Here is a 14,935-nt window from a genome sequence, read left to right as displayed (position 1 = left end):
CTCTGCTTCCTCTGACCTTCTCCTCTTCATCCTCTGCTCCCTCTGACCTTCTCTTCATCCTCTGCTCCCTCTGACCTTCTCCTCTTCATCCTCTCCATCCTCTGACCCTCTCCTCTTCATCCTCTGACCCTCTCCTCTTCATCCTCTGCTCCTCTGACCTCTCCTCTTCATCCTCTGCTTCCTCTGACCTTCTCCTCTTCATCCTCTGCTCCCTCTGACCTTCTCCTCTTCATCCTCTCCATCCTCTGACCCTCTCCTCTTCATCCTCTGCTCCTCTGACCTCTCCTTTGCATCCTCTGACCTCTCCTCTACATCCTCTGCTCCTCTGACCCTCTCCTCTGTGTCCTCTGTTCCTCTGACTTCTCCTCTGCGTCCTCTGCTCCTCTGACCCTCTCTCCTGTGTCCTCTCCTCCTCTGACCCTCTTTTCTGTGTCTTCTCCTCCTCTGACCCTCTCTTCTTTACCCTCTGCTCTGTCTGACCTTCTCCTCTTCTCTTTCTTTACAGTTGCGGTTCTCCTCCAGTATTTGTTGAGATGAGTGCAATAACTTTGTCTCCGCTGACCCCTGAACTCCCGTCGCCCATGGCAACCTCTGCGACCCCGTGTGACCCCTGTGACGAGATGGACCCGGCTCTGGACCAGGATCTAAACCAGGACCAGGATTTAGAACAGGGATCCTCAGTGCGACAGGGAGCCAGCAGAGGCACCACCACTGGGCAGGATTCTAAAAGGTAAAAGGACTAAAACATAAAAAGTACTTCAAATTATTACTCAGTTGTTATTTAGATGTTAGATAGAGATGTTTTTGCTTTGAAATCCATTAAAAAACATGCATTACCGTCAGCGGGCTTTCCCTTTCCACAGATCTGACCTGTAACATGGCTTGAAGCCTTCTCCTGCTTGCAATACATGCTATTACAATGACAGCTTAGGTGAAATAGACCGAAATTTACTTCTGTTGTAATAAATGAGGGTATAAAACAATATTTCTTGCACTTCTGTCAATGTCATTTCACATTTGTCAACTAATTCATTTGAAGACATATTTTAAGACATGTTTGTTTGATTGACATAACATTAAAATACAAAGATACTCAACCTTAACTTGATCAAATCTGCAAGCATACAGCTTGACATGAACTGAGTACTAAAACATTTGTAATTCAAATGTCAAAGTCAAAGCTCCTCTCCCCTGTGCAGGTGTCAGAAGCCCCCTCCTCTGCACACTGGAGCAGACTGGAAGGTGGTTCTACATTTACCTGAGATCGAGAAATGGCTCCGAGCTTCGGGAGAGAGGGTCACTCAGCTCTCTCACTCTGTGTCCCAGGACAGAGAGGGGAGACACGTGGACGCTCATTTGCTGCAGCTAAAGGTAAAGAGCTAAACAAAGTCTACTGTACACTTTAACATACACTCTGCCTGCTGCAGCTGAAGGTACAGTGTTTCTTCTGTGCAAGCAAAAAGGTGGAATTCTGTCAACTGGACATTTTTTGTTTGAGTGTATAAGTTTGCCCAGTCATCCAAGTAGCCTTATATCTGTCTGAAAGGAGGAGCTAACATCAGTGAAACTAACACATCCTAGTTGTTTACAGTAAGGAGTATCTGTTATTAAGTTAAGTCAATTGAACTACCCCAATGTGTGAACTGTCACTTTAGTCATATTTGAATAATAATGCATTAGTCTTATACAGCGTTTTTCCAGATGCTTAAAGTCACTTAACATTTTTGTGCATGATTCTTGCACTCCACACTTGGCGGTGGTAATATACTATTAGTACTGTAGACATAGCTGTCCCAGGGCAGACTGATGGAAGAGAGACTGCCATTCTGCATCATTGGCCCCCTTCGACCACCAACTCACAGTGCTGCTTAGCCCTGAGATCTGACAGGATCAGGCTTTGGCAGGGACGTTTGGCTTAATATTTACATGTTTATATTCTATCTTTCATAGCATTAAATATCATCTTGCACCTATTAGCATATCCTGATTAGCCCAAATGTTTTCTTTGGTTTGGGTCTGAGGATGGTTATAAATAGGTAAAACATATTCAATGTACAAACTTTTGTCCACTTAACAGAATTGCTGTGGACTCTCCCTGAATGAGTAACTACACATCCTAGCTGCTACTGTGTTCATCAAGGTGTTCCTGTGTTTCTATTTAAATGCATTATATAAGTCTGATGGTTCTGTAGAAACCTGCACGAAGCGTAGCAGGGCCATCTGCTGGATCCATATGGACATTACAGCAAAAATGTGGACTTAAGCTCAGATTGGTGTGTGGCGCCCTCCAGGGGACACCAGACAAACTGCAGTACCCAGAGTTGCAGCTGTTGGTTTATTTCTGTCTCTGATCTCACCTCAGCTGTGACACAGGAATCCTGAGAATGGACCAAAACAGGGAGGGACCGAGGAGAGGAGAGAAGGAAGCAAGGAGACAAGGAGGACAGGAGGTTAGGGAACAAGGAAGGAAGGTGGCAAGAGGGAGAGGAGACAAGGAGTTTAATTTAGGGTGCATTCAGACTTGGTTTAGTCTTGGGCTAGTTCAGATTTAGTTCCAGGATTAGCCCCAATTTTGGTGTTGTGTGGATAAGTAATGAAAGTGTGAACGCACCCTTAGTTAATATGACGTTCTCAAATGTGCGTCGCCACTATGTAAAAGATGCAAACCCTGTAGTTTAGGCCTGTACACACATGCTCTGAAATGCCCGTGTGTCAGATGTGTCAGATGCACTCCCTGTGTGTCAGATGCCCTTCCTGTGTGTCCACAGGGTCTGTATAAAAGCTGCTAATCCTGTAGTTTAGCCCCCTACTGACATGTTCTGAAATGCATGGAATTTGGATTAGACTAGTCTTGTTTATGCAGTGTTTTCCCTTAATATAAAAGTGTAAATTGTACACGTGAGTCTATTGACAGTTGCAGTTAGATATTTTTCCTGGGCCGGTCAGTCCCTGTCTGTAACACGTGTTTACCCACAGTTGTCATTAAAGCAGCTGTTTGTCTCTGTGTCACCAGAACATTACACAGTTGCCTCATGTAAACAAGTCTTCTCACAACTAAAGGAGAGATATGTTTAGTTCTGTTTGTGAAGGGAATCATTTCTCCTTTAAATTGTCTAGACATGTTCAGGTCAAAATCAGGGTCAAAGTTCAGAGACCAAAAAGATAAAAGTGTGTTTGAGTTGTAGGAAAACATAAACAGCAGGTGAGACAGTCAGTGGAGCAGGCTTATTTTACACTCTGTCTATAGTTTTTTTTCCCCTACTATCTCTAACACTACTTTGTCTTACTATGAATGCATTCTGCACTGTCTTGATCACTTCTGGGGAAGGGTTTGGCAGCGAGCTACTTATTCTCTAGCAATATGAAATCTTATTCTTATTCTGTGTGAAAGCTGCTAACCCTGTAGTTAAGATTTCTATCAACATGTTCTGAAATGCATGAGATTCTTTTATTAGTTATTACTCTCTAAAATTAAGGGAGTTAAAAATTGAACTGAACCAAATTTTTGATAATTGTTGTTAAATATTTTTTTCCAAGATTATTCAGACCTAATTTTGGTTCAGATCGGCTTCTGTAAAATGAGATTAGAGAAACTTTATATGTAACACAGTATGAAAATTCTAGTGTTGCAACATGCAGTTCAAGAATAGAAATATGCTATCAAAAATCAAGTCAAATAACTGATAAAAATAGACTTAAATCTAAACATTTACAGAATATGCTTGAATAAAGTTAAGATGTACATTTGCATTGTGGCCTTGTTCTCACATTGCAGTTAGTTGTCATTAGTTGTCATTAGTTGTCATTCGTTGTCTGCAGGTTCTGTTATTAAACCTTAACCTTGACTCTCATTCTAAACTGTGTTTGCCCTCATGTTGCTCCTGTCTGTCTCTGAACGTGAGATGCTCCAAAAATAACCCCCCCCTGCCCCTGTAGCTGTTGTGTCCCTCCCCCAAAGTCCTGCTCAGAAATGGGTCAGAGTCTCACCGGAGCACATGGAGCTAACTCTGAGTCAGTCTGTACAACCTCATGGTGAAAATGGACTTTACCTGTGGGCTGTAGCTGGAGGAATAACACACTGAGGAGGAGGTAGGACTAAAGGCATGTTTCTATTAGAATCAATGCCAATTTAGACCTCAAACTGGGGCTGGTCGATTATGTAAAATAAACAAACAGATTTGCTTAATAATATAGTGAACTTGAAGAAAGAAGTGATTTATTATCATTTATTCATCATTTAAAGTGGGTCTATTCAGCAAAATTGACTTTTCAGAGCTTTTAACCATCTGATAGTTGTTTCCTCTCACCATTTACTCACCTGAAGTTGTATTTGGAGTGATTCCTGCATGTTAGAGCACTTTTCAATTACTTATTTTCAAGACACCATTTTGCTGATCAACTCCTGTTTTCTGCCACTGGTGCAGCCCACTGTGATGTACTCACTTCATTCTACAATTTTATTTTCTTAAACTGGCCACATTGCCCTGATAGAACACATTCAGGAGCCTCCTACTCACCTCATAAGATCTGAGTTTTCTCTAAAAGAACAGTCTGGACAGATTTTTTTTTTAAAACAACCATCACTGTTCCTCCTCCTGTTCAGCTTACTGTCCAGATGCACTCCTAAGTACTTATAACTATTTCAATAAACTGCCCTTTGATGACCACTGGAGAGACAGCTTGTTTTTTCCCTAAAGTTCATGTGTTTTGTTTTAAGCTACAGAGCAGAAAGAAGCACAATAGGTCTGCTTTAAAGGTGCACTATGTAACATTTCTTGTGGTGGGTCAGTCACCATTTTGTCTCCATGGAGATGTTATTGCTTTACCCAGAATTTTACACATGATGCTGATACATGGGGATAAATGAGTAATGCCACCAGGCCGAGGTATAGGTCAGATCTGTGTAGAGGCGATCCCGCTCAGAGTGAAAGTAATGTATTTCCATTTATTTTTGACTCATTAAAATACCTGTGATATAACAGACTCATTCCAGGTGAAGCAGTAACATTCTGAGACTAGCAGTTGGCAGATTTCCCCATCAGAAAAGTTTCATAGTGCATCTTTAAGTCATGTTTGGTGAGAGTGAAACTCATTTTGGGAAAGAAATTGCTTTATGAATAAGAGATTGGTCTAACCAGGACTAATGCAGAAATGTACCAATATTTTTAAATGAAATGATTCATTATGTGTGAGATGCTTCAGACTTGGTCCATTGACTGTTAAATGTGTTTTTTTTTGGCCTTTTTATTGCATTCTAAACTCCCACCAGCAATAAATATATTTCTTCATTCTTGTTTTGTAGTTTATAATGAAAAAAATCAGTAATTAACTGAAAAACTATTGTTATGTGGATTTAATTGCTTGAAACCAATAACAACATTGTAAACACATTTTGAAATGAAAAATAGTGCAATTATAATTTTTATTTTTTCAAATATTCTCAGAATTTCAGGAATGGCACTGCACCCCAGCGATCTTATCATTATCATTAGTTCTAGATTCTTAATCAGTCCTGGTTTAGTCTTAGTCTTAGTTCTGGTTCTGGTTTATAGTTTATTCTATTCTGTCCTGTTTAGTCCTGGTTTAGTCCTGTAGTCTTCTGTTTAGTCCTAGTCCTGTTTAGTTTAGTCCTGTTTAGTTTAGTCCTGGTTTATTTAGTCTGGTCCTTTAGTCCTTTAGTCCTAATTAAGTCCCGTTTTAGCCCTGGTTCAGTCCTGGTGTTGTCCAGATAAAATCCAGTTTTAATCCTGGCCTAGTGCTGCTTTAGTTCTGATTAAATCCAGTTTTAGTCCTGGTCTAGTCCTGCTTTAATCCTGATTAAATCCAGTTTTAATCCTGGTCTGGTCCTGCTTTAGTCCTGATTAAGTCCAGTTTTAATCCTGGTTCAGTCCTGGTCTAGTCCTGCTTTAGTCCTGATTAAGTCCAGTTTTAATCCTGGTTTGGTCCTGCTTTAGTCCTGATTAAGTCCAGTTTTAATCCTGGTTTGGTCCTGCTTTAGTCCTGATTAAGTCCAGTTTTAGCCCTGGTTCAGTCCTGGTCTAGTCCTGCGTTAGTCCTGATTAAGTCCAGTTTTAGTCCTGCTTTAGTCCTGATTAAGTCCAGTTTTAATCCTGGTCTGGTCCTGCTTTAGTCCTGATTAAGTCCAGTTTTAGCCCTGGTTCAGTCCTGGTCTAGTCCTGCTTTAGGTGTGATTAAGTCCAGTTTTAGTCCTGGTCTAGCCCTGCTTTCGTCCTGATTAAGTCCAGTTTTAGTCCTGATTCAGTCCTGGCCCTGTCTCCGTCTTTGATCTGTGTCAGTTGAAGGTTATTACCGTACATATTGCGTTCTGTCTGGTCTCTGGACTCTCGCACTTTAAACCTTCTGAAGTTTAACATGATGAAAACGCCGCGTGATGGAGACTCATTGATTTCAACCAATTAGTGTCAAAGATGTGTGAGAAATTTCAGCGATGGACAAGACTGAAAAAGAAACTCGACTGGACTTAGATCAATTATTAACAACCATCAAAGTCATTTAACCTCAAAATTACGAACAAATTTAAGGACTGCACGAAATAAACCAAAAGTCTATATCACATTTATTAAGCTATTGATATTTTACAGCGGATGGCATCAACATTCCCTGTGGGGGTGGTGCTATCTGAGGGCTCTGCTCTGTCTAAGGCTCTGTTACTCAAGTTTGAATTTAATCGGAGCTTTATTTCAACAGAATCTGACCATAAAGAAGTGATTTAGTTAGAACTATAACAGGTGAACTGGTTTGTCTTTGTCTCTTACAAATGATATTTACAGAAGCATTTGAGTTTTTCAGTTAGTCACACGTCTTTTTTGTTGAAAATAAAACACCTAACAGGATAATGAACTGTATTGTATTTTCAAACTTTCTTAACACGTTTTTTTTTACTGTGTTTGCTAATGTGTGCATTGTGTCACTATGGAAAGTGCTGACCGTTCCCACCTGTCCATGCATGTAGAACACCCCCTGCATGATGTCAGAGCGAAGCATTAATTACTGTTTATAGGCCCACAGTCTCCTTGCTGAAGGGATGAGACAGGATAACCACTCTGCCGCGGTAAAACGGGGGTGGGGGGGTGGGGTTGGGCGCGCACACTTCACTCAGAGTGATCAGGAGTCTAACCCACAACCTCTCATGTGACGGGCATAGATGATAATATCGTCAGACTTGTACAGAAGAGTTGAATGCGTCCTTTTCCCTCTGGACTCTCTGACAGTTTGAGCGCTGCGTTGCTTTTATGTTTTACGTCTACGGGGACAGAGCTTTAAACACAAACCCACTGGGATCAATACAGAGATGTTAGACAAGACACTTCAAAACGGAAATGAGAGAGAGACACTTCCAGCGCTCAAGAGCAACACAAGGGCAGAGCAAACCAGGATCTACGTTCAAACACTAATCTTCTTTACAATTACAGCTCCTAGATTCTTTTAATTTGACTTATTAAAGCAGACTTATTCTTCAAAATCAAAACATTTTAGAGCTTTCATCCATGTTATAGTTGTTTCTCCTCACCATTGATTTGTGTATGTTTGAGCAATCTTTCATCGCTTTTGTGCAGTTATCAGCAGGTTAAGGCTCGTGATGACGCTGATGACGTTAGGTTTAGGTGTCATAAATGATCACTATAGAGCAGACACAAGAACAGTAGGTCTGCTTGAAGTTTTTTAACCCTGTTCTGATGCACTGTCCTCCTTAGAAACATCCCTGGAGTTGTGTTCTGCTTCATTCACATGCTTCAGTAATAACATGCTTGCAGAATCTGTTCCACCTTGTGACATAATCAAGTGGTAATCCAGATTTTATTTCTTACTCTAAAGATACTGATAAGAGTATTGTTAAAATATCATATTGTAGCAGTATTGATAATAGTAGTATTGAAAAATCCTTAACAATAGCCATAGCTGATTATAAAGAGTTTTTATTGTCCGCAAATCAGGAAGTAGCATTATTAGCATGCTAGTTGTTGTTAACTTTACCGAGATGATAAAACTCTGGTCTGGCCTCTGAAAGCTGTGAAACATGCTCATAAACTCATCATGATGAGTAATTAGGATACTCAGAATGCAAAAGGTGGAATAACTTTGAACCACTGCAAACTTTTTCAAATTCTGTTGAGTTCTAGTTCTGTTTTTCACGTTTTTAAGACGGTAAAAAACAGGCACAGCACCTTTAATTTATTTTGTGTAATATGGATTATAGTGAGATTCCTTGATAGTCTTTTCTTGTTGCGTTGGGGTCGCTGAGGTGAAGCCCTTCTCCTGTTGTGTGTATTTGTGTATCTCAGTAGTCATGGTGGTAGGTGTTGAGAGGTGTATACATTTCATGCTGAGGGCGTGTGGGTTTGGCTGGGCTCCGGCGGTCAGTGTGTCAGCCAGAAAGGGAAGTGTGTGACCTACATTTGAATCCAGGTACAGTCCAGTTATATTCCGGTTATCGTCCTGTTACAGTCTCGCCTTTGGTCAGTCTCTGTCAACCTAAATTTGTATTAGTTACTGGATTATTTTATTGGGATTAAGAAGAATTTACATAGACAGAAGACACCATTGAGTTAGCCAAAGTTGTATTTTTTTCTGAATGATAAAGTCAAGTTGATGTGACATAAAAAGAGAGATAAAAAACAAAACAAAAAACACTTTACATTAATTGTTCTGATTTGGAGTAGAAGATTGAATGGGAAATTGCTCTAAAACTCTCATGATTATAATTTTCCAGGACTTGCAATCATACTATGACCTGAGTAATCATAATCATCTTGCACCCCGCACATTAAAGTCCAGTTACAGTTTGGGCCTGGTCTCTATCTCTGCGGCCTGAATCTCAGCCAAAGATCATGTGACTCTGAAGGTGAAGGGTAAATATAGACTGGAGGATTAAAGAGGAACTGTCCTGGAAACACTGTGAACTATGGAAAAGCCTTAGTTCCTGTTTAACTCTTATTAAAGTTTGGAGAAACAGTGGTGCCGTGCAGGACGATGGTGCAACTCAAGTACAAAGTCTGGTGATGTCCTTGAGCAACACACTTCTTCTATCCTGTGTGATTAGATTTAATGTGGAGTCATGGTCTATCATTATTATTATTATTATTATTTACCTCTATACCTTGCTTTATGTACATTTAATGGCATCAAAGGATTTTATTCATGTGTTTAAGCTTTCTGTTTGTAACTGACATTTTAATGACTTAATAATGATTGTGCTAATGCTTTTTATCACTCTAAAACCATGGAATCTTTTATTAAACACTACATTATTTGTAATAAAACTTCACATGGATATTACTCACATTCACCAACTGTATATTCACTTCTGCTTTTGTCTTTTTGTTTAGTCCTTGTCAAGTGGTTTACTCCTATTTTGTCCTGTTTTAGTTCTGGTTAAGTTCTGGTTCAGTCCTGGTTTAGTCCTAACATAAACCCTATTTTGTGATAGGACATCTGTGAGGATATCTCAGACCATGTGGAGCAGATCCACGCTCTGTTGGAGACAGAGTTCTCCCTGAAGCTGCTCTCCTACTCTGTCAACATCATCGTCGACATCAGGTCAGCCTGAACATCTTTCTTTGTTACTTCATAAATAGTTTCTTGATAAATGTTAATCATTGTATTGGTGTTTTATTATAGGAGTGTGCAGCTGCTGTGGCACCAGCTCAGAGTCTCAGTCCTGGTTCTAAAGGAGAGACTTCTTCAGGGGCTACAGGACTCCAACGGCAACTTCACCAGACAGACCGATATTCTACAGGCTTTTAACCAACAAAGCCAGGTAAACTCCACATTTATACAATAATATGTATATCCATATAACTACACTTTTACAACCTCTTGTATATAACTGAGATATGTTTTTATTTCTTTATTTCTATATTTTGTTTTTACTTGTACATATACATTTATATTATTACACCTTATTTGACACTAGTCTCTTGCTATTTCTGCTACTTATTTGAAATTTATTATTACCATTTATATTTTTTACTCTTTGTTATTATATTATATTGTGATGTGTGAGCGACTGTGTCCAAGTCATTTCCCTTGTGGATCAATAAAGTTTGAAACTATTAAACTTGCACATGCTTCACAGAACATTGTAGCCCTACTAAAAATGTTGAAATTTCACAGCCAAAACAAAACATCTTCACAATTGTATTTAAACATTTTGTAAATAACTGTATTGTTATTCCTGGTCCTAGACTCGTTTGGAGGACCTGACAGAGGTGGACGACTGTGGAGCTCTGACCATTCGCTGCAGTCAGGACTATTTCTCTCTGGACTGTGGCATCACTGCGTTTGAACTGAGCGACTACAGCCCCAGTGATGAAACACGTGAAGAAAACCAGCTGAAAGAGGAGACAAATGAACCAAAAAACTCAGAATTACAACAAGAAAGTACAGGCACAAGTGACATCTCGCGACAAGAGGTTAGACTATCGTCAACATTACAATGCAGCAATGAGAGTGTGAAAAGAAGTCACAGCGTAGAGGGCTCTCCCACTCATCAGTCTCAGCCCAAAAGAGCAGCTCTGGTCTCGGATCCAGACCAGGGGGAGGCCATAGGAGCAGACCCAGAAACGAAGCACCAAACTCAGGCAGAGATCAGCCACAGCCCCCTTTCCTCCATGGAGACTCCAGACAGGAACAGGTTCTGGTTGGAGCTGGATGAGGTTTATCCACAGAACAAGGTGAGTGAGGCAGTGAAAAAGTTTAGTCCTGGTCTAGTGCTGGTTTAATGCTAGTTTAGTGTTGGTTTACTCTTGGTTAAGTCCTGATTTAGTCCTGGTGTAGTCCTGGTTTAGTCTTGGTTTAGTACTGGTTTATTTTTGGTTTAGTTGTAGTTTATACCTGGTTAAATCCTGATGTAGTCCTAGTTTAGTCCTGGTTTAGTTCTAGGTTATGGACTGAACTGGTTTAGAGCTCTGTTTATTTCTTGTCGGTGTGATTTTAGTCCTGGTTTAGACCCAATTTACTTCTCCCCTTAATCCAAGCTGAGCAATTAATCAAATTTTAATCAAATCAAGATTCAATCGTTTTAGAACATCAGTGATTGGCTTGGGTCTAATGGTTTGGAGCAGAGCGCAGACTTTGGAGGAAGACATTAGATTTTTTAATGATGAATTGTGATCCATCAACATGATTGAGAATTGATTTAGACAGTTTGCTTTAGATTAATTATTGACACAGTTTGTCAGTCTTTCTTCTGAACTTGTATTGATTCAAGCTTTATTTTGTCCAAACATTTAATTTAAAGTTCAAATTGAAGTTCAAATCTTCTCTTTGTTTTCGTTCTCAGATCACGATCGCACCCCTCCAGAGTCGCTCCAGCTCCACAGGGGTCTCACAGTCGGCTGTACCCGATGGTAGGAGCTCGTCTGCGGGCACAGAGAGCTCGGACAGCCCCCTGTGTGCCGTGGATGAAGCAGAGAGGAGGCAGTCTCACGCACAGAACAGAGGGGAGTCGATGGGGGAGTCGGACTCCCCTCTGCCCTCCCCCACCCCAGGCCAAACTTCCTCAGACCTGGAGGCGTCAGCGGAGGAGTCCAGACCATCCAGCTCTGAGGCCTGGGTCTACAGGAGCAAGAACAGCCAGGTGAGGAGCAGAGGGAGGAGAGAGGAGAGAGGGGGAGAGAAGGACAGAGGAGGGAAAGAAGGACAGAGGAGGATGGAGAAGGAAATAGGGAGCAGAGAAGGAGAGAGGGGGTAGAGAGGGACAGAGGAGGATGGAGAGGGAGAGAGGGGGGAGAAGGAGAGAGGGGATGGAGAGGGAGAGAGCAGGGAGGGACAGGGTCTGATAGGCATTCTAACCAGGGAAATTTAGTTAACAGATACATTTGCCATTGCACATTTTTGCACATTACAGTTAAACAAAAACTAAGCAAAAACATTCATGGAAGTGTAAAAGCATCAAAAGCGGCTAAGTGGCTAGATATTGCAAAACAACTTATTAAAATGAAATAAAAAATAACAAAAAGGTTGCATGGGGACAATATTCAAGGTTAATTTGCAAACAAATCTAGTAAAATTTGTGATGTAAAAGCACAGGAGGATTAGCTTAGTGCTAATCAAGATTGCAATAATGTAACATTGTTCAGACCTGATATAGTCCCCTTTTAGTTCTACTTTAGCCTGGTTTTGTCCTGGTTTGATCCTGGTTTGATCCTGGTTTAGTCCTGGTTTAGTCCTGGTTTAGTCCTGGTTTTGTCCTGGTTTTATCCTTGCTTTTATCCCTGTTTTAGATTGTCATATTCTGTAATTTTATATTCTGTCTTAATGATTCTCTCTCTCCATGTCTCTTTCTCCCTCCATCCCTCTCTCCCTCCTCCAGAGGGTCCCTGACTCCTCTCAGCTCAGTCCTCATCGGCAGCACTGGTTTGGGTCAGAGGAGTTCTTGGCTCTTCCAGCTCAGCTTCGGAAAACTGAGATTCTCACCATGAACCTGGAGACTCTGGCAAAGTCCATGCCTCTGGTCAGTATCACACATGTCAACACTGTCAGCTGAAAACTAGGTGGGCACTAAAGGTACAAGAAATGTTATTGCAGAAATGTTCATTGGTAACAAAAGCAGTAGAATTTTTAGCACAGTGGTCGCTGGATTACAGTTTTACGGTGTTTTACACTGTCACCCTTTTCACAAGGCCTGAGTTTGTAGGTCTGACACGAGCACTGTTGCCATAGCAATTAACTATTAAAAACACACATCACAACACACACATTACATCGTTTGAGTGGTCAAAAGTCCCCAAAATGTCTCCTACAAGCCCAGTTGATAGAGCGTTCGTCCACTGGTCTGATGGTTGATGGTTCAAATCCCACTCTCAACATAAACATCATGGGTTGAGCGATCAGGTCCACTGACCCACATTTTGGCTGTTGTGATTCCAGCTCCCACAGATGAATGCTGTCTTTGTGTTCTTGGGCAAGACACTTAACCCACCTTGCCCTAGTGTATGCGTACACTGGTGTATGAATGTCCGTGTGAATGTGTGAGTGGTTCCTTGTTGTAAAGTGCTTTGAGTACTTTGAAGGTGGAAAAGCGCTATAGAAAAATGTGACCGTTTACCATTTACAAAAGGAGGCTGAAACCCATGAATATAATTCTGTGAAATAAATAGGTGTCCATCTTATGTGTTGTCCTACCAAAATTTTCAAACTAAATTTTGATACTAAGGAATAGGCTTGATACCACAATGGAATTTAAATCTCCTTTTTAAAAACATAGACTGTCATTTACCACACAAAATAATGTTTCTTCGTGTTAACATGGGACATTCTGATAAACCTCAAGATCATTCTTCAACTGTTCAGGAAAAGAAAAAATGAATTGAAAACCTAACCGTGTCTATTTTGTGTTTTGCGCCTCAGGGCTCAAGGAGGTGCGATCCTTCCCATGATGCTTTGCAGGATGTGGACGACTGGGACCTGACAGAATTGAACCAAGACCTGAACCAGGACCTGAGCTCGGACTGGGAGAGCCTGGAGACCGGAGCAGAGACTGGGAGCAGTGTGGAGGAGAGTGAAGACCCTTCTCCTCTGCCCAGACAACAGGTAAAAACAAACCTGAAAAAGTCCTGCTTCAGTTTAGTTTATTAGTTTATAACTTTATAGATACTTTGCAGCTGATGTTAGACTTTAATCTGAATTTCATTCCAACACAATCTGACTACAAAGAGCTGACTTGTTTAGAACTACAAACGGTGAGATGATTTGTGCTCTTAAACAAGTCTCTGGTGCATAAAATTGCAGTCACAAACTAGCTAGCATTAACCAGCAGTTTTTCAGTGTTCAGTCACTCTCACCTTTTTGTTGAAAATCGAACTCCTAAAGAGGACCATGAACACTCATATTGATCACAGGCTCCTGAAAATGTGTTGTTTAAATCCATCTTGTATTTTTCTTTTTCTTGAGTTTTCAGACTATATTAAAACTTTTTTGTCTGTGCTTGCTAATGTGTGCATTGTGTCACCATGGAAACTGCTGAACATTCTGCCAAAAGAAATGCATTATATAGCACCCCAGTGTGATGTCACTGCAAAGTATCATTAGTTTAATGGTTTAGAGACCATTAATCTCATAGGATAAAATGTGCTTCACGCCAGATTTGTCTAAAGATAGTTTCCACAGATGTATGGACACCATCACTGTGAGATAACTTGAACTTCCCCAATTTAGTGCTCCAGAGAAGAAACCAGGTCTTAAGTTAACCAGGTCTAAAACAGGATAAAATCAGGTCAAAACCAAGTCTAAACCAGTGCTAAAGCAGATCTTGCCTTCTTATTTATCTTCTTTAGCATTTATAATTTGTTTCTCATTACATTTTCTCTAGTAGTACCAACATCAGTAGTAGTAGTTGCAGAGCAGAAGAAGGAGACATAGCAGTTGTAGTTGTAGTAGAAGTAATGGTAGAGTACTGACACTGGCTGTAAAAATATAATAACAGACAGTATAGTCATTTATAAAACACATTTTTGTATTTATTTTTTTCAGTTCCCGTTGAGACGTCAGCTCCTCCCTCGCCGCTTTAGCCCCTCCTCCTCCAGTGACGCCGCTCTTTCGTTGGACGGGAGCCTTGAGTCTGGACGAATCAGTGAGCTGCATTCAGAAGATGAGGCGGGAACTGTGGACAGAGGCGTCACAGCGCCCCCCACGGACGGGGCAGGGAGAAGCGCGCTGGTGCAAAAACTACTACAGCACTTTCAAATCCCCGACCAGGACCCACGAGTCTGGAGCAGAATGGAGGTAACGGGAAAATACTACGATTCAGTTTATTTTATCATCAATGTTTGTCATATGCACGCAATAAAAAAAGCCAAAAAAGATATAGAAAACTCTGCAATCCAGGACAGAAATAATTCATTTATCCTGTGCCAGCAAGTGATCCATTCATCCATGTAGCTCCTCTGTGGTTTTAAAGTCTATTCACCTTCAC

The 14,935-nt window shown here is 40.8% G+C and overlaps 1 protein-coding gene across 1 annotated transcript in view; it reads left to right on the top strand.

Moving 5' to 3' along the window:
* The first annotated feature begins 533 nt into the window (after positions 1-533).
* The window catches only part of akap6 (A kinase (PRKA) anchor protein 6), a 215,411-nt gene continuing 201,009 nt past the window's right edge, over positions 534-14,935 (top strand). The window contains 9 exon segments of the mRNA XM_055155461.1: positions 534-730; positions 1,200-1,371; positions 9,449-9,558; positions 9,640-9,778; positions 10,206-10,694; positions 11,303-11,599; positions 12,335-12,475; positions 13,372-13,554; positions 14,494-14,745. Coding sequence (XP_055011436.1) covers positions 534-730; positions 1,200-1,371; positions 9,449-9,558; positions 9,640-9,778; positions 10,206-10,694; positions 11,303-11,599; positions 12,335-12,475; positions 13,372-13,554; positions 14,494-14,745 — 1,980 coding nt within the window.

The sequence above is a fragment of the Boleophthalmus pectinirostris genome, unplaced genomic scaffold, assembly GCF_026225935.1.
Source record: "Boleophthalmus pectinirostris isolate CB_2022bp ecotype Guang Dong unplaced genomic scaffold, ASM2622593v1 HiC_scaffold_10, whole genome shotgun sequence".
NCBI classification, from domain to species: Eukaryota; Metazoa; Chordata; class Actinopteri; order Gobiiformes; family Gobiidae; genus Boleophthalmus; species Boleophthalmus pectinirostris.
The sequence above is the reverse complement of the archived record's forward strand: the minus strand, read 5'-3'. Positions and strand labels throughout refer to the sequence as shown.